General features: G+C 39.7%; 1 protein-coding gene across 13 annotated transcripts in view; it reads left to right on the forward strand.

Annotated features, from left to right (window-relative positions):
• PAK5 (p21 (RAC1) activated kinase 5) overlaps positions 1–20,198 on the forward strand; it is a 308,972-nt gene that overhangs the window by 280,893 nt on the left and 7,881 nt on the right. For 2 of the 13 annotated variants that reach the window (XR_011530723.1, XR_011530720.1), the window contains exons 9-11: positions 114–368; positions 1,585–1,719; positions 11,815–11,987. Coding sequence is in view for 6 of the 13 variants with exons in the window: in XM_070587855.1 (XP_070443956.1) it covers positions 1,585–1,719; positions 11,815–11,970 (291 nt within the window). In the remaining 7 variants the exon portion in view is untranslated. Of the gene's footprint in view, positions 1–113; positions 369–1,584; positions 1,720–11,814; positions 12,358–12,538; positions 12,723–20,198 lie in introns of those variants that run through there. The other 11 variants (XR_011530717.1, XR_011530722.1, XM_070587857.1 and 8 more) reach the window with 8 other exon arrangements.

The raw sequence follows: 20,198 nt of genomic DNA on the forward strand, positions 1-20,198 counted from the left end.
TGGGAGTGGCAGAGCCTGAACAGGCTCAGGGATGCAGTGGTTCTGAGACAGTTAACTGCCACCGGAGATCAGGTTGATGAGTTTTGACTTTGCATTTGACTCCTCTTCACTAGACTTGTCACAAAGTAGGTTGTGGCAGAAAGGAGACTGGCCGTCACTGAGGATACTGCCGCAACATTGATCCAGGAGCATTTATTGAGGTCCTACAATGGACACTGAGGGAGAGTCACTCAAACTCTGATCCCACCCTCAATAGCAGGCTCACACAAAGCACAGCAACGCAACTTAAAAAGTGGCCGGAGATGCACAGATGAGTAGGCGTGATGAGTCAAAAGATAGAGGCTTGGAGAAAGCTCCACAAAATAGAGGTAATATTTGGATGAGCAATAGTGTTTTCCCATAGAAAAAATTATGTAGGAATATTATAACCTATTTAAAAATATGGCACAGTTTCTGTTTCCTCTGGAAAGGAAACAGTCACTCATTATCTATTAAGAGATAAGGTCTGGATGTGTGAAAATAAGGGACCAGAAGGAGTGGAGGAAAGGCCTTCTGGGAGGGAATAGCATGAAGAGAAGCGGAGGCACGCAAGGCTACACACACATGAAGGCAAGGAGTTCGCTTCGGCTGGGCGCACAGTGCTTCCACACGTTATGGTGCAGAAGGCAATTCTAAGAGAAGCATGCAAGAGGTGGCATGGACCAATGGGCTAAGCATCTTGGCATAAGTTAAGGTGGACCCTGTTCTCTTTCCCTCATTTGCTTGCCCTTGCGTGAGTACTCAGCTTGTTCTCCTCACTGTGGTCCCAAGAGCATAAATTCTCGGTGAAGGTCACTGCCAGGGTAATAACAGAATGCAGCTAACTGATAAAAGGTGTAATGAGGCTATCCCAGGGAAGAGACTGTAACTGGGAATTTATAGCACAATGATGCCTTCTCATTGTCCTGACTTCCCGTTCTTTGCTCAGAAAGAATTGCATGTCATCTCTTCCTTTTCTTTTCTCTATTCCCTGAAAATGGTTTTTATAAAGCAAGGTTTTGTGCTTGCTGCTTCAAAATGATTAAACGTAAAGGAAAGAACTGCAAAGTAGGGGGGGTATAATTGTTTTTAAAAATTAAATTAATAAAAAATCAGAATATACTCTGCATTGTGCAATGTAGCTCTTTGCAGTTTCTTATGAAGATGTCAAAAACTTTTCTATTTTATTATGGTTTAAATGCAACTTTTTTCCCTATGTTCATAACATTAAGCTTTGGATGTTTTTCTCATCTGCCCTGATAGACAGTTAACCACCAAAGTTAACAGGGTTAAAACTAAAAGCTCTAAACTTTAGAATGTTAAGGTATTCACCTATATCTAATTGTCGGGACCTTCATTGAAGTTGTCTTATAAAGTAAATGAAGACCGTTAGCAAACACTCGGTAACTCCTCAGTTGAACCTATAAATTTGTATTGTAAATTTTGAGGGGTTACAAATACCACGTTAATTTATGAATGAGTATGAACCTTCTGGGTTCCCTGGACACGTCCCCCATTTCAGAATGTCCTCCTTGCCTGAGATAACCAGTGGGCTGTGCCTGACAGGTGGACATCTGGTCCCTTGGGATCATGGTGATAGAAATGATCGATGGCGAGCCCCCCTACTTCAACGAGCCTCCCCTCCAGGCGATGCGGAGGATCCGGGACAGTTTACCTCCAAGGGTGAAGGACCTACACAAGGTGAGAAGTGGTGTCTGTTGCTGAAGTTCAAAATCGTTCTTGGATTTTTCAGTCTCTCTGTAGTTTGTTTTTTTTTTTTCCCCAGATCTGAATCATTTTTATTTTTCATTAATTCCTGAGTAACATTTGAGAGATAAAAACTAATGATTCCACAGTGAGATTGAACACCAATGAGAAGAGGTTCTATATTGACACTGGAACATCAACAAGACTATTTGAAATAGAACTGGAGGGCTGTGGATTCACCCAGGACATTCAGTACCTTTCTAGCTGCCGTTTTAAAAAATTATTTTATTGAGATCATGTTGACTTATAACTGTGTAAATATCAGGTGTACATCATTGTATTTCAGTTTCTGTATATACTGCACTGTGTTCACCAGCAATAGTCTAGTTTTTATCTGTCATCATCCATATGTGCCCCTTTACCCCTTTCACCCCCTCCCCACCCCCTTCCCTGCTGGTAACCACTAATCTGTTCTTCTTATCTCTGTGTTTGTTTGTTTATTTTCCACATATGAGTGAAATGATACAGTATTTCTCTGACTTATTTTGCTTAGCACAATACCATCAATGTCCATGCATATTGTTGCAAATAACACAATTTTATCTTTTTTATGGCTGAGTAGTATTCCATTGTGTATATATGTATATATATATATATATATACACAATGTATATGTATATATAATATTATATATATACATATATATAATATATACCACATAATATATATATACCACATATTCCTTATCCACTCTTCCATTGATGGGCACTTGGTTTGCTTCCATGTCTTGGTTATTGTGAACATAATTAACAAAACAAGAAATAGCAAGTATTGGAGAGGGAACTGTCATACACTGCTGGTGGGAACTGCAAACTGGTGCAGCCACTACAGAAAACAGTATGGAGATTTCTCAAAAAATTAAAAGTAGAAATACCATATGATCCAGCTATTCCACTACTGGATATTTATCCAAAGAATATGAAATCAATACTTCAAAAAGATATATGCACCCCTATGTTCATCATTATTCTCTCTGTAGTTTTAAAGACCGCCATATCATATCCAGGAATAGATCCTGGTTTACGGGCATGGAATTTGGAATTAGAGTCACTTGGATTCACATCTCTGCTCTTCCTGTTCACTCATTGGACAAGTGATTCAGCCTCTCCAAAGTTCATCTGTACAGTGGGGTACAGTCTGCTCCTCTGTCATAGGGTGGCTAGAAGAATAATCAGGTGCTCCACTCAACACTCCCTCATTGAGAACCAATGACTTGCTGAGGACTGTTCTAATTGCTGGGGATATCACAGCACAAGACCCCATATTTCCTCACTCTTATAGAGCTTGCATTCTAGTTCGGGAGGCAGATAAGAAATGACAAACAAATGGGTGAACAAAATAATTTCAGAGACTGGTACATGCTATGAAGCTAATAAAACTGTGATGTGATGAGAGTGCAGGGGAGGGGATTGGGCCTAGCTTAGGCTGAAGAGGACTGAAGGAAGTCCTTTCTGGAGAGGGAGCATCTGAACTGGAACTTGAGTGTAAAGAAGGAGCAAGCCGTGCAAAGATCTGGGAGAAAAATGTCCCAGGCAGAGGGAGGAGCAAGTACAAAGACCCTAAGCCAAGAGAGAAGGCTTATATGCTGGAGCAAAGTGAGCAAGGGGGCTGGTAAGACATATCAGAGAGGTAGGCAGGGGCTAGATTGAGCAAGGCAATGAAGGACATGGTGAAGGAACCATGTGGGGTATTTCCTGTTTTCCAAGGATTGCCAAGTAGGGTCAAGCTCATAAAAAATGATGCTAAGTCAAAGACCCACCACTGTGGGGGCTGCCAGTGGGGGCAGGGCTTGCTGAGAGGTGCTGTTTCCACAGATAAGTTCCATAAACACTGACCCCACACACACCTCCCCCCAATCTGCCTCGTGATAAGAGAGAGTAAGGCTGCTGTTTAGGAGAGACTAGTTTATAATGGTAGCATCTTCTCTTTCCTCACCCCTAAATCTTTTTTTTATTGTGATAACATTGGTTTATAACATCATATAAATTTCAGGTGTATATCATTATATTCCAGTTTCTGTGTAGATTACATCATGTTCACCACCCAGAGACTAACTACAGTCCATCACCACATACATGTGCCTAATCACCCCTTTTGCCCTCCTTCCTCCCTGCTTCTCTGGTAACCACCAATCCAATCTCTGTCTCTATGAGATTGTTTGTTGTTGTTTTACCTTCTATTTATGAGTGAGATCATACGGTATTTGATTTTCTCCCTCTGACTTATTTCACTTAGCATAATACCCTCAAGGTCCATCCATGTTGTCACAAATGACTGGATTTCATGGTTTTTTATGGCTGAGTAGTATTCCATTCTGTATACGTACCACGTCTTCTTTATCCATTTATCCGTTGATGGGCACTGAGGTTACTTGCAAGTCTTGTCTGTTGTGAATAATGCTGCAATGAACATAGGGGTGCATGTTATCTTTACGCATTCATGTTTTCATGTTCTTTAGGTAAATACTCAGCAGTGAAATAACTGGATCATATGGTAGTTCTACTCTTAGATTTTTGAGGAATCTCCATACTGTTTTCCATAATGGCTGCACCAGTGTGCACTCCCCCCAGCAGTGTATGAGAGTTCCCTTTTCTCCACATCCTCTCCAACTCTTGCTATTCCCTGTCTTGTTAATTATAGCCATTCTGACCGGAGAAAGGTGATATCTCATTGTAGTTTTGATTTGCATTTCCCTGAGAGTTAGTGATGTTGAACATCTTCTCATGTGCCTGTTGGCCATCTGTATATCTTTATAGAAATATCTGTTCAGATCTTTTGCCCATTTCTTAACTGGGTTGTTAGTTTTTTTGTTGTTGAGGTATATGAGTTCTTTATATGTTTTGAATATTAACCCCTTATCAGATATCTGTTTTGCAAATATCTTCTCCCAATTGTTAGGCTGTCTTTTCATTTTGTTGATGGTTTCCTTCACTGTGCAGAAGCTTTTTAGTTTGATGTAGTCCCATTTGCTTTTTCCTATTGTTTCCCTTGCCTGGTCAGACGTGGTACTTGAAAATATGCTGCTTAGACTGATATTGAAGAGCATACTGCCGATGTTTTCATCTAGAGTTTCTATGATTTCAGTCTTACATTCAAGTCTTTAATCCATTTTGAGTTGATTTTTGTGCATGCTGAAAGATAATGGTCTGCTTTCATTCTTTTACATGTGGCTGTCCAGTTTTCCCAACACCATCTATCGAAGAGACTTTCCTTTCTCCATTGTATATTCTTGGCTCCTTTGTCGAAAATTAGCTGTCCATAGATGTGTGAGTTTATTTCTGGGCTTTCGATTCTGTTCCATTAATCTGTGTGTCTGTTTTTGTGCCAGTACCATGCTGTTTTGCTTACTATAGCTTTGTAGTATATTTTGAAATCAGGGAGGTTGATGCCTCCAGCTTTGGTCTTTTTTCTCAGGATTGCTTTGGCTATTCAGGGTCTTTTGTTTTTCCATATAAATTTTAAGATTCTTTATTCTATTTCTGTGAAAAATGTTGCTGGAACTTTGATACAGATTGTATTGAACCTGTAGATTTCATTGAATCTGTAGATTGCTTTAGGAAGTATGGGCATTTTTAACTATGATAGTTCTTCCAGTCCAAGAACACAGAATATCTTTCCATTTCTTTGTGTCTTCCTCAATTTATTTCAACAATGTTTTATAGTTTTCAGTGTATAGATCTTTCACCTCTTTGGCTAAGTTTATTCCTAGGCATTTTGTTCTTTTTGTCGCAATTGTAAATGGGATTGTATTCTTAATTTCTCTTTCTTATAATTCATTGTTAGTGTATAGAAATGCAAGTGATTTTTTTATCTTGATTTTGTATCCTGCAACTTTACTGTATTAATTTATTATTTCTAAAAGATTTTTGGTGGATTATTTAGGGTTTTCTATATGTAAAATCATGTCATCTGCAAATAGTAACAGTTTCACTTCTTTCTTTCTAATTTGGATCCCTTTTATTTCTTTTTCTTGCCTGATTACTCTGGCTCGGACTTCCAATACTATGTTAAATAAGAGTGGTGACAGTGGGCAACCTTGTCTGGTTCCTGTTCTTAGAGGGATAACTTTCAGTTTTTCTCCATTGAGAATGATATTAGCTGTGAGTTTGTCATATATGGTCTTTATTATGTTGAGGTACTTTCCTTCTATGCTCATTTGATTCACAGTTTTTATCATAAATGGATGCTGTATCTTGTCAAAAGCTTTCTCTGTATCTATTGAGAGGATCATGTGATTTTTATTCTTCATTTTGTTAATGTTGTGTATTATGCTGCTTGATATGTGGGTGTTGGACCATCCTTGCATCCCCAGAATAAATCCTACTTAATTATGGTGTATGATCTTTTTTAACTTATTTTTTTTATTCCATTTGTTAGTATTTTGTTGAGGATTTTTGCATCCGTGTCCATAAGAGATCTTGGCCTGTAATTTTCTTTCTTTGTGTTGCCCTTGGTTAGTTTTGGTATCAGAGTAATGCTGGCTTTGTAGAATGAGCTCAGAAGCTTCCCCTACTCTTCAATTTTTTGGAAGAGTTTGAGAAGGATAGGTCTTAAGTCTTCTTTAAATGTTTGGTAGAATTCACCAGGGAAGCTGTCTAGTCTTGGACTTATTTGGGAGGAGGTTTTTGATTATTGTTTCAGTATCCTTACTGGTGATTGGTCTATTCAAATTCTCTATTTCTTCTTGATTCAGTTTTGGAAGGTTGTATGATTCTAAGAATTTATCCATTTCTTCTAGATTATCCAATTTGTTGGTGTATAGCTTCTCATAGTATTCTCTTATGATCTGTTGTATTTCTGAAGTGTCCATTGTAATTTCGCCTCTTTCATTTCTGATTTTATTTATTTGAGCCTTCTCTCTTTTTTCTTGATGAGTCTAGCTAAAAGTTTGTCAGTTTTTTTATCTTTTCAAAGAACCAGCTCTTGGTTTCATTGATTTTTTCTATTGCTTTTTTTAGTCTCTATTTCATTTATTTCTGCTCTGATTTTTATTATTTCCTTCCTTATACTGGTTTTGGGCTTTGTTTGTTCTTTTTCCATTTCCTTTAGGTGCACTGTTAGATTGCTTATTTGAGATTTTTCTTGTTTGTTGAGGGAAACCTGTTTTGCTGTAAACTTCCCTCTTAGAACCACTTTTGCTGTGTCCCCTAAACTTTGGCATGTTGTATTTCATTTGTCGCCAGGTATTTTTTGATTTCTCCTTTGATTTCTTCATTGACCCAATCATTGTTCAACAGCATTTTGTTTGATCTCTACATAGTTGTGGCTTTTCTGATTTTCTTCCTGTAGTTGATTTCTAGTTTCATACCATTGTGGTCAGAAAAGATGCTTGGCATTATTTCAGTTTTCTTAAATTTATTGAAACTTGTTTTGTGGCCTATTTATGTGATCTATTCTAGAGAATGTTCCATGTGTATTTGAAAGGAATGTGTGTTCTGTGGTTTTTGGAGGGAATGCTCTGTATATATATACTAAGTCCATCTGGTCTAATGTGTCATTTAAGGCCAGTGTCTCCTTATTGATCTTCTGTTTGGATGATTTATCCATTGGTGTAAGTGGAGAGTTAAAATCCCCTACTATTATTGTGTTACTGTCTCGTTTTTCTTTTATGTCTGTTAATAATTGCTTTCTATATTTAGGTGCTCCTATATTAGGTGCATAGATATTTACAAGTGTTATATCCTCTTGTTGGATTGTTCCCTATATTATTATGTAGTGCCCTGCTTTGTCTCTTGTTACAGTTTTTGTTTTAAAGTCTATTTTGTCTGATATAAATATTGCTACTTCAGCTTTCTTTTCATTGCCATTTGCATGGAGTGTCTTTTTCCATCTCTTCACTTTCAGTTTGTGAGTGTCTTTAGGTTGGAAGTGTGTCTCTTATATGCAGCATATATATGGATCTTTTATTTTTATCCAATCTGTCACCGTGTGCCTTTTGATTGGAGCATTTAGTCCATTGACATTTAAAGTAGCTATAATAATTTAGTATTATGTTTGGGTTCCTTTCTCTTAATTTTTTGTGTAATTATTATAGGTTTCTGGTTTTCGATTACCATGAGGTTCATATATAATAACCTATGTATATAGCAATCTATATTAAGTTGATTGTCTCTATAGTTTGACCTCTTGCTAAAAGCTCTACTCTTTTACTCCTTTCTTCCCAGATTTTATGTTTTTTTATATTATATCTAACCTCTTTGTCTGTGTGTGTCTGTGTATCTATTACCCTCTTATCATGAAAATAGATAATTTTTGTACTTTCGTATTTTGACCTTCATATTATCTTCACTGGTGGTTGAGCTGCTACCTTTACTGTATATTTGCCTTTACCAGTGAATTTATTGCTTTTTTAAAATAATTTTCTTATTCCTGTTTGTGAGATTCTCTTTCCCACTTAAATAAGTCCCTTTAGCATTTCTTATAGGGCTGGTTTCATGGTGATAAACTCCACTAGTTTTTGCTTGTCTGAGAAATTCTTTATATCTCCTTCCATTCTGAATGAGGACCTTGTGGGGTAGAGTATTCTTGGCTGTAGGTTTTTCCCTTTCAGCACTTTAAATATAGTGTGCCACTCCCTTTAGCCTGTGAGGTTTCTGCTGAGAAGTCAGCTGATAGCCTTATGGGATTTCCTTTGTATGTAAGTTGTTGTATTTCTCTTGCGGCTTTTAGGATTCTCTCTTTATCTTTAATTCTTGGCATTTTAATTATAATGTGGCTTGATGTGGGCCTCTTTGGGTTTAACTTGTTTGGTGATCTCTATAATTCCTGCACCTGCATATCCATTTCCTTCTTTATGTTAGGAAAGTTTTCAGCTATTGTTTCTTCAGATAGATCCTCTCCCCTTTTGTCTCTCTATTCTCCTTCTAGGACACCTATACGATGAGTGTTAGTGTGCTTGATGTTGTCCCAGAGGTTCCTTAGACTGTCCTCATTCTTTTTAATTCTTTTTCTTTTATCTGTTCAGCTTGGGTGATTTCCTCTGGTCTTTTGTCCAGCTCACTGATCTGCTCTTCTGTATCATCTACTCTGCTATTGATCCCTCTAGAGAATTTTTCATTTCCAACATTGTATTCTTCATTTCTGATTGGTTCTTTTTTATATTCTCCAATTCTTTGTTGAAGTTCTCACTAAGTTCACCCATTCTTCTCCCAAGATCAATGAGCATCATTATGACTTTTTGTTTGAACTCTTTGTCAGGTAGATTATTTCTGTTTCATTTAGTTTGATTTTGAGGTTTTGTCCTGATCTCTTACTTGAAACATATTCCTTTGCCTCCTCATTTTGCCTCTTTCTCTGTGCTTATTTCTTTATATTAGGTAGGTCAGCTACATCTCCCAATCTTGGAGAGGTGGTCTTGTGTAAGAGATGCCTTATGAGGCTCAGCATTGTGCTTCCCTCTCATCACCAGTTCCAGATGTTCCAGGAATGTCCCCTGTGTGGGGTACATGTATCCTTCTGTTGTGGCAGGGTTGCTCTTGCTGCAGGTGCCCAGGAAGGCTAGGCTGTCCCCCTGTCTGCCTGGTTGTAATATCAGCTGTGTGTGGCTGCTATGGACCCTTCAGTCACTTTATTGGCCATGGGGAGTTACAGCACAGTTGGCTGCAAGGTCTAATAGCATGTTCCTGTGGTAGTTTTTCTCTTAAGTGAGTAGTCCCCCCAGCGTGGCTGTTTGTTAGGCTGAGGGGCTTGCAATTGCTGTAGGCCTCTGGCCTGCAAGGCTCTTGTCAGCTCTCTCAGGATTGCAGCTGAGTGGGGCCAGCCCCAGGCATGGGAGCACTCGGTTGTTTCAAGTTTTGGAAGTTGTTTCAAGTTGTTTCAAGTCTGATTTCCTATGTGGCTGTTCGAGAAGCACAAGTCTGCTGCAGCTGAGAAGCCCCACTGCCCACAGGGCCACACTCCCCATCAACACAGTCCTGCCCTGGGCACATACCCTGACCCACTGAAGCAGACCCAGTGGCCCCACTGCAGAGGCCTCACACACTCCACCAATGTCTCACACCCTCTTCTTGCTCCTCATGTATGCCTTGCCCCACAGAGGCAGACCTACTCATTGGGCTGCAGAGGTTCCAGACACCCGACCTATGCTATGCAGAGCCCACAAGTTGCCTGAGGGCTTGCTGTTGTATGGGGCCAGTCCCAAGGGTGGACTACCTACCCTGGCTGAGCTGAATTAAATCAGTGTTTATTGGATGGGGCAGACCCCTGTGCTAATAGGCCAGGGGAAGAACTCCAATGGAGTCTGCCAGCATCTGTGTCAGCATGCCTGTACTAGGTCACAATAATGGCTGCTGCCAATGTCTCAGTGCCTGGAGAGGTCTCACTTCTCACTGAGATGCACCCACAGCCTATCAGGTGAGTCTCTTTTCACCAAAGGACTGTGCACCTTTCTGGTGATTTTAGGTTGCTTTCTGAAACAGATGAATTTATGCATGGGTCCTTTAAGAGCAGGCTTTTCTTTCCCTTATGTCTGATAGCTTTTTCTGGGGATACTCCCCGTTGTAGGTAATAGCCGTACGACACTTGTCTTGGTTGTGCTGTGTCTGAAAGGTGCTTATAGTGGTAACGCTCCCCCGCTCAGATCCCCCAGTCCTCTGGGGAAGGCTTCATACCTTAGGATTGCTCCTAGCCAGCTGTGAAGCGCTGCAGCTTGTGAAGGTGGCTTTTTTCTCTTCAGAATGGAATTTCTGCCTCTTCCACGTCTGTCAGCACTGTTCCTTGTTGCAGGGGTCCTTTTTAGTCAGTTTTCAGTTCTCTCTCAGGGTAATTGTTCCACGAGTAGTTGTAAATTAAATTTGTTGTGTCCTTGGGAGGAGGTGAGTTCAGAGTCTGCCTATGCTGCCATCTTGACAACATTCCCCCTACCCCTAAATCTTAGGGAAAACCCCCAATAGAATCACTCATATAGGTTCTGTGGACCAAAAAAAAAACAAAAAAAGGAAACTGCTTGAATTGAACAGGAGATTAAAACTTTTACTGCATTGAACAAAGTTTGAATAATGAAAAGTGGCTAAAATAGTATGGTATCAAAATAGTCCCACACCCAATAGAAATGAGTGTGATGTTCTTCAAAGTCACGTATGAGAGCAGCTTTAATCCTAATGGTCAAAAACGGAAAACTGCCCAAAGTTGTTTCCCAAATAGATAAATAAAATGTGGTATAATTCAACAGTGACTACTACAGAGCAATGAAAAGGATAAAACGTTGGCCACACACATCAGGGATGAATCTCACAGAAACAACTTTGAGGGGAAGAAGCCAGATAGAGAAGAGTTGAGAGTATATGACTCAGCATCATGTCTGTGAGATTCATCCCTGGAGTGTGTGGCCAAAGTTTTATCCCTTTGCAGGGAGATGGGTATTGACAGGAAGCTGGCCTGAGATAGCCTCCTGGAGTGGTAGAAATGTTCTATATTTTGATAGGGTTGGGGAAATATAGGTGTAAAATATGTAAAAAAAACTATGTAAAACATACACTTACTATTTATGCACTTGAATGTATGTAAGATATACCTCAGAAAGTAAATTATAAGAAATTAAAGGAAAAATGCTGTCTGTCTCAGAAATCCTTACAGAAGCTTGTTTCTCTTCAAGAAAGGGGATGCCACAGAGCCTAGATGGTTGAATTGTTATAAAAATTAAACTATTCTATGTTAATACCACACTCCATCAAACATGTATGACCAGTGCCTGTACATAGTCAAGGCTTCATTATAGCTGCTATTAGCAATATTATCATCATTATTATTTTACTTAGTAAATAAATTATCATTCTTCATTGTCATTGTAAATGGCATTCACTGTCATTTACGCCTATTATTTCAAACTTCAAGAAGGTAAGGAAAACATCATATGTTAATAAAGGCAATACCTGCCTTTTGCTTCCATAACATCTTTCTCCTCAAGCTGACTTTCTAGAATGTGATGTTGTTGATAGAATGACTTTCCTGGGAATTAGCTGGGAAACCGTTTGGGAGAACTGGCTTGGGTTTCGGTGTTCGTCCTCAGGATGGCATCTTGTGTTTTCGCAGGTTTCTTCAGTGCTCCGGGGATTCCTAGACCTGATGTTGGTGAGGGAGCCTTCCCAAAGAGCCACAGCCCAGGAACTCCTCGGACATCCCTTCTTGAAACTAGCAGGTCCACCATCTTGCATCGTTCCCCTCATGAGACAATACAGGCATCACTGAGCAGGGGATTCATGCAGGTGACAAAGCTAGATGAGGACATGAGAGTAATTCAGGAGAACACGAGGAAACCACAGAACGTGCAAAGGCCTGTGCATTCTAGACCAGCTGATTGGTGGGACAGTGTGATGACCAGCAGGGTTCAACAGACCAGGGCATCTTCTTGGGTCTTAAACAGGCATCTCTCCACTGACAGCTGGCGTGGTCATTTGGAACACTGCTTTAATAAGTCATTATTATATTTTTCAGCCCTTCATTCAGCAAATCAGAAAGACTCAGTACAAACTCCGTTATGATACATCCTAGCCACATGCAGGGTAACGCATAGGATTTTCTATATTGAAAGAATACTTTTCTGGCAAAAAAAAAAAAAAGAAAGGAAAACAAAAAGCACTTTTTTCTTAATGGTAGCAGTGTAATGTATTTTGCAATGAATTTGTAATTTTTCTGTACGATAGTTTTGATAATTTATAGTACTTTGATGTCACGTAGCCATTGTATCAGTTGAGGTAAGACTTGTTTACTAGCAAGAGTTTGAACAAAGCCTTTCCTACTTTTTTATCCCTTTCAGAGAACCAACGACTCTTTAGGAACTTTGAATACTGAATGACTCTCTATCACCGTCAGCTTTAGTAGAATATCTTTCTTATCTTAACAAGTGTCTTATGTGATGGAAGAAGAATTAAGAGTGATGGTGATGGTGGTGCACATTTCATTTATCCAACCAAAAATAATAAAATAAAATTTGAGCCACAGTATACCACCAAACTACTCCTTGGGATAAAGCTAAATATTTTGAAAAATCAGATTTTCCTTCAAGGCTGTTAGTCACCAACCATTTTTTGCACAGCAGGGTGTTTTCCTACTGCCCTCTCTCAAATGGGTACAACATCCCCTTGTGGCCAAATTTCCCTCCCAAGGACCAATTTCAGTGCTAGGATCATTGGCCTCAGTTCCCCAAAGTGAATGTTTCAACAAGGCCATGAGAATTCCAGTCTCACAAAGGGAAAGGAGAGAGAACAGGGCAAGATGTTTGGTTTTGTTTGTCACTGTTTTTAAAACTTTGTGTGCTAGCACACCAAACTCTTGTCTGTATTTACCTTTGTCCCCAGTATTAATTGCAATTGTTCATGTATTGTGCTGGAAGTCTGAACTGCCTCTAGAGGATGGATTAGGAAGGGGGTATCTTACCAGATGTGAACTGACTCAGTTGTGACCATGTTATAATGTGTTTCCGACATAGGAGAGTTGTGCTGCTGACTAGATCTTCTTGAATGTTGATAAAAATGAATGACTACTGTAATACATTTTGTGTTGCTTGTTGGATGAATTTGCATGTTAACCGTAGGCCAATATAGATTTGCCTTTAAAACTCTGGAAGAGCTACATAGTCATCATTAGTTTCTATTAATTATGCATCAGACAAAAGCCATTTGTTACCAAACTGGAAAACCAGAGGCTTTTCTTAATGACTTCGCATACTGTAACAAATATGAATTTAAATTCGTGAAAACGCTCTGGTTGCTCTAAGCATAATTAAGAATTTTTGTAATTAATAGGTTGCTAATTATTTATTATAGTTAAGAAAGGAAAAAAAGGCATAAAATGACCTTCTACTGATTAGTTTTTCAGTTTTCCCCCAAATGGGAAATGTGTCACCATAAATAGAATCTATGATTTTGTTTCATAAAACATAAGAAATCAATGTTTTATGTAAAATATTAAAATATTAATAGAAATATGTAAGAATAAAAACATTCTAAATCCAGAAAGTGGCAGTCCTAAAAGTTCATGGAACAGATTGTATTAATTCAACCAGGACTATGTAGAAGTAGAAAGAAAAGAAAAAGGAAATCTTTTTTTAACCCGAATAAATATTAAAAACCATTGCAGGAAATAGTGAATTTTGGATTCCAAACATTTTCAACAGGTTAATGGAAATTTTTCTGTAATTTTCTTATCACTGGGTGTTTTTTAAAGTATTCATTGAGTTTACCAAACGTTACTGTAGCTTAAAAGGTTTTGTGAGCACTAACTATTGGCAGAAACTGCACTTGCAAATAAAAATAAACATTTGCCTTTTTCCCATCGTGTTGTTAGAAACTAGTGATTTCCCAAATTTGTTTTCTTGAGTAACCAAGAATACTTTCTTTATGATCTTGGGGAATGCAAATGAGTTGGTATAAAGTTAATTGTAACAACATGATGACATGAATCAAAGACAAATATTCCCATCCCCACAGGTTACAAACAGTGTAACAATGTGATGTAAATATCACTATTGAGAAAAAAATTATTGAATTCTGGAAGGCCAAGTTCAAGGAAAGTCAGATTCATAGCTAAAGACTCCCACCCCATTTTCCTGTTCCAAAGATACTGATCTGATCTGAAGGCTTTATCAATAAAAGACATAAAAAGGAAATTATTCTGGGTTAGAGAAAGTGTGGTGAGAGCTCTCTGGCCGCCTGAAGAGAATGCTAGGCCTCTCTTCTTCTTGGGTGATAAGGAAGACATTAATATTTATCCCATGAAGTTGAAGGGACACTTGTATATAAAGACTTCATTTCACATCTTGAAATTTTTAAAAGATGAAAACCCTCAGGAAATAGCCTGAGATAGCAAGAGAAAGGATGTAGTATATCGTGTGCCAGGGAAGAAAGAATGGAGGCAACCTCCCCCAGGCAGGTCCCAGAAGCCATTGTGGGACATGGAGGAAGACACCAGGTTCCTTTGGCTATGCTGGAGCATGGAGAGGGAACAGGAAACACGTCAACCACTTAACTAAGTAGTGGGATTCTCAACTTGGAAAGTGCATTGGAGGCATGCACCGTGACGGGAACTAAAGGGAGGTGTGGCTGCTTTTCGGCACAGAGAAGGGGTCAGGGTGGAGCTGAACCTTACTCTAAAAATTACACATACCATCTACACCAAGACCACTCTAAACAGCATAGGCTATAGTCTTCAGGCTGAGACAAAGAAAATTCAAGCATCTCCCTTTCTTCTAACAGGATCTCCAAGGTATCGAACTGTAAGCCAGATGGGTTACCGGATCCTCCCTTCCCAACTGCTCCCCGTGGGTTTGGGCCATGTGTTAGTGTGGGACCCCATGGTTTGGGGGAGGGATTTAGAAGAAAGAAAGAGGGAATAAGAGAGCATACCGTGTCCCCTGCTGCTTCCTTGCCACTGCTGCCTCTCTCTTTCTCTGTCACAAGTTTAGCCCAAGCAAAAGAGAGGGGAGTTATTTTGATTTAGAATGAGGTTGACTGGTTTTTAAATGGATTAGATAGATGGAAGCAGACTGAGTTATGGTTGTGTTCCCATTACCCACTGTGAAGAACACACTCAGTAGAAATTACTGGAAAAATAAAATAATTCCATGAAGTTAACAACCCAATGAGTTCAGACTCTTTGGTCAAACCAGTCAAATGAATAGCATTGTGACATCAAAGAAATGGTAATGAGACACCAGGCAGAGAAAAGATCCATTTGGTCTGAAGCAGGTACAAAATGTACAAGCAGAAGCAGTTCTGTGAAAGTGACATGATATAGTACAAATCCAAATTGTTCGGGAAAGTCAGTCAACTTGAGCCTTGAAATGTGTGCATTTTGAGTTGTATTTCCAAGTCAGATGAATATATTACCTTAGTGTGGGTTCCGCTAAAAGGAGAATCTGGAGACTTCAGTTGTCTGAAGGCAAGGATTTTTACCTATGTTGTTCACTGTGTCCACAGCACCGAGACCAAGGTCTAGAAAATACGTGGTCAGTGCTAGCAAATACTTATCTCATTTGTCACATGAGCCTTTGTGAATCCTTCCCCAGCAGACTACCTGGCAGGTTCAGTCACTATTTTTTTTATTGAGATATAATTGACATATATGAGTTTCAGATGTACAACCTAATGACTTGATATATGTATATTGTGAAATGGTTAAGTCTAGCTAACATCCGTCAACACAAATTTACAAATTTTTCTTGTGATGAAAAGTTTTCAGATTTACTCTCCTAGCAACTTTCAAATATACAATATTGTTAACTATAGTCACCATGCTGTACGTTACATCCCCATGACATTTATTTTATAACTGCAAGTTTGTACCTTTTGACCGCCTTCGCTCATTTCACCCGTTCCCCACCCCCTGCCTGTGGCAACTACCAACCTGTTTACTATGAGCTCAGTTTTTTGGTTTGTTTTTTTTAGATTCCACATATAAGTGAGAGCGTACAGTATTTGTCTTTGTCTACATATTTCACTTAGCATAATGCCTCAAGGTCCGTCTATATTTTTTTTTAAATATTGGCACCTGAGCTAACAACTGTTGCCAATCTTTCTTTCTTTTTTTTTTTTTCTGCTTTATCTCCCCAAACTCCCCTGTACATAGTTGTATATCTTAGTTGTGGGTCCTTCTAGTTGTGGTATGTGGGACGCCGCCTCAACATGACCTGACGAGCAGTGCCATGTCCGCGCCCAGGATCCGAACCCTGGGCCGCGGCAGCGGAGAACGCAAACTTAACCACTCGGCCACTGGGCCAGCCCCTCCATCAGTATTTTTGCAAATGGCAGAATTTCCTTCCTTTTATGGCTGAATAATATTCCATTGTATATATATACACCATGTTTTCTTCATTCATCTGTTGATGGACACTTAGGTTGTCAGATATCTTTTTGAGTCAGTCTTTTCATTTCTTTGAGATAAATAGACAGAAGTGGGATTGCTGGATCATAGGATAATTCTTGTTTTAATTTTCTGAGGAGCCTCCATACTGTTCTCCATAGTGGCTGCACCAGTGTGCGTTCCCACCAAGGTGCACAAGGGTTCCCTTTTCTTCACATCCTCACCAACGCTTGTTATTTCTTGTCTTTTGGTAAAAGCCATTCTAACAGGTATGAAATGATGTAAATGTCACTCTAAATGACAGCTGAAGTAGCCATTAGCCCTGGAGTTCTTAGCCTAATTTTGTACCCTGGACCTTCTTGGCTGCCTGAAGTCCATGGGCTCCTCAGAAAAACGCTTTTAAAGGCATGAAGTAAAATACTAGGCTTACAAAGAAAACCAATTAAAGCATAATTATCAAAATATTTTTAACTTTGTGGTTATAATGCATTAAATACCAAGATCTTGTGATGGGTCTGATAACTACCATAATTTCAGAATAATGAGTATAAATGATTTTTTGAGATATCGCCAACAGTATAATGTGATGTTTGCTACGGATGACAACTACACAGGTCTGTTTATACCACAGTGGTTTGGTGCCTATGTTCATAGTGGAAGGAAATGCTACCTCTCATTTGAGGTTAGTAAAAACTAAAGCCGTAATTTTTTCCCATCCAAATTCATGGACTCTGACAGTCTCCCCCACCCCTCTAAATTGAGACCCCCTGAGTAGTTTACTGGGCTGGTGGTGGGGGGAGTCCCTTCACAGAAGCGTACTCCAATTTCAAAATAAACTGACACGGAAAACTGTGGCTGTTGGGTTAAAATCCCCTGCATCCCTTTGGATCTTTCATGAACTTTTACGGCAGGTAAAATTGGAATACACGTGTTAAGGATTGCGCTAGAAAAATGGATCATTAATATTGGCTTTTATGGAGCATTTCCTGTGTGCCAGGCATTGTGCTAGGGACTTAAATGTACTGTCATGAATCTTCAAATAACTTTGCAAGGATGGGGGTGTGAGCTCCATTTTCAGATGAGAAAATGAGCACAGAGAAGCCCAATAATTTGGCTAATGTTGCAGGTAGGCTGGTAGTACAGACTTTTTAACCAGAAGTTTGCATCCTGCTGCATCAAAATTGTCTGGGGAGCGTATTAAACCTACAGATTCTAGGTCTCACCAGAGAGATTCTCTATCATCTGGGAGGATACCCCAGAAGTCACATTTTTCAATGGCCCCCTGGGATGATTCGGATGCAGGCTGCTTGCAAACTGCACTTTGAGACACGCTAATTTAGAGCTGTGTCTGCCTGGCTCGGGTCTCTTGGGTATTTGTTCCAGGGAAGTGTTTGTGCCCAATGCCTGTTGGGACTGCTCTCCTGGTAAAACAGCTCTGAGCACACACAGCTTCCACCAGCCCCTGCAGCTCATTCCTACCATCTTTCCTCCCATTTCTCCATTCAGATTTCTCTGGTGTCTCCCACACCCATGCAGCTTTGCCAAGTCTTTGTTAATGGAGAGATTGGACAATTGGCAAGAAGAAAGTGATTATAATTGAGAGGGCTTTCTCAGCTGGAAAACAGTCTTCCATGCCCCCTGAGGCAATCTTGCTGGGAGCTATTTCCTGAGAATGGGGGAACCCTGTAAAGAACCATGCTCAGAATTTAAATCAGATTCACCCTACCCCCCCAAAGAAATCTGCATATGGTTCTTCCTGCCTGGCTTTTCGAGGCAGGCAGACCAGCAACCAGACCCAGCATCCTTTTGTGCCCAGAGGCATTTGTGTTTAAAACTCCAGTAAAAAAGAAAAATGACAGTTAAAGGGGTAATTGAGCATCTGTGGTTTGTGTGTTTGTTTTCTCTCCCATCTCTGAACCTGGGAAGCAATGCAGACAGATGAGCCACAGCCTCAGCTTGTTCCTGGTACAGGAGCAGCTGCGAAATGCTGGACAATGGCAATGGCCATGAATGGAGCCCAGGGCTGAGGCCCAGAGCTGAGTCAGTCCCTCTGCACACCTTGCCTTCTGCACTCAGAGACCACTGCCTCTGCCCTGATCAGGAGGCACTGCTTTATTTTGCTTAGTTGATAATGAACATAAACACAGGACTGAGAGAAATAAGGCAAAGTTCAAAGAAATTAGGCTGAGCTTGAGACCTAATTTTAGGACAGCTAGATAAAGATGATGTGATTACAATAATAGTGAAACAATAATAGTCATAGTAATATGGTTTTTTATACATACTGCATATCACAGGTGGAAAAATCACTCTTAATTTAGAGAATTAAGAAATTTGGATTTGGGGCTGGCCTGGTTGCATAGTGGTTAAGTTTGCATGCTCTGCTTCGGTGGCCAGGGTTCGCCAGTTCGGATCCTGGGCACGGACCTACACACCGCTTGTCAAGCCATGCTGTGACGGTATCCCACATAGAAGAAATAGAAGAACTTACAACTAGGATATACAACTCTGTACTGGGGTTTGGGTAGAAAAAAAGAGGAAGATTGGCAACAGATGTTAGCTCAGGGCCAATCTTGAAAAAAAAAATTGGATTCCAGAAAAATTTAATTAGCTTAGAAACAGGGATGTGGCCATGTGACAACATATTGAAAAGAGCCAGGACACTCTGTTCTTTTTAGAATGACCTGTGTATGTGTGTTGTTTTCTTGTCGGTCCCCCCCTTGCAGACTCTAAGTTGTCAAATTTACCACTGGATACCCAGCACTGAGCCTGCATTCAGTAGGTGCTCAAAACCTGTTTGTTGAACAAGTGAATGACAATTCCAAAAGTAATCACGAGTCCTATGTTTTGTGAATGTAAAATTTTAAAAAACCACAAATTTACTTTTGTGAAAGTAAGTTAAGTAAATATGGGGTTTTCAGAAGTATGGCTCAGAAAGATCTGTAAGGTTTTTCTGAAAAGGTTACAGAAAGCAAGGGTAACTCACTGATTACATCTAAGCGTCCATTTCTCCCCAAATCCTTGGATGGTTCAAAATAAATGTGAAGTTTAAAAAAAAATACATGAGATGCTAAAAAGGAAAGAGTTTGTCAAGTTTGGGGCTTGGGGGTGAGAAGATCACAGATGATAAAAGAGTGGAGTAAACCGTGGGGGGTGTCCACTGGCACAAAGGTATCTTGTTTTCCTTGTGCAACATGCAATTTTCATGAGGAACTGGGGCTTTTCCCTCATTGGTACCGGACAGACACTGAAGAGAGATGATTCAGGGGAAAAGATTGAAGTTGACAGAGCAGCAAAGAAATGAGTACTAGAACAGCAGCTGGCTGGTACTTATCAAGATTTGGGGGATAACAAACTTCTAAGGATGCGCTACTGTCGGCAGTTGAAGACTTGGAGAGATGAACTTATGGGCTGCCTCTCATATGGTGGAGATTATATGGGGGTTGGGCGATTCTAACACCAGAGAAAAGAGTTATCCCTACCCCCACTCAGATCTTCTGAAAAATGGTTGTTTAGAAAGTGAGGGAAATTCAAACTGTGTACATTTCTCTAGGAAGTTTCAGTAAATTACATTTGACTTTGAATAAACTCAGCCTAAGCTGCCATGTTCAGTCCAG

Source organism: Equus przewalskii, chromosome 21 (assembly GCF_037783145.1).
Source record: "Equus przewalskii isolate Varuska chromosome 21, EquPr2, whole genome shotgun sequence".
NCBI lineage: Eukaryota > Metazoa > Chordata > Mammalia > Perissodactyla > Equidae > Equus > Equus przewalskii.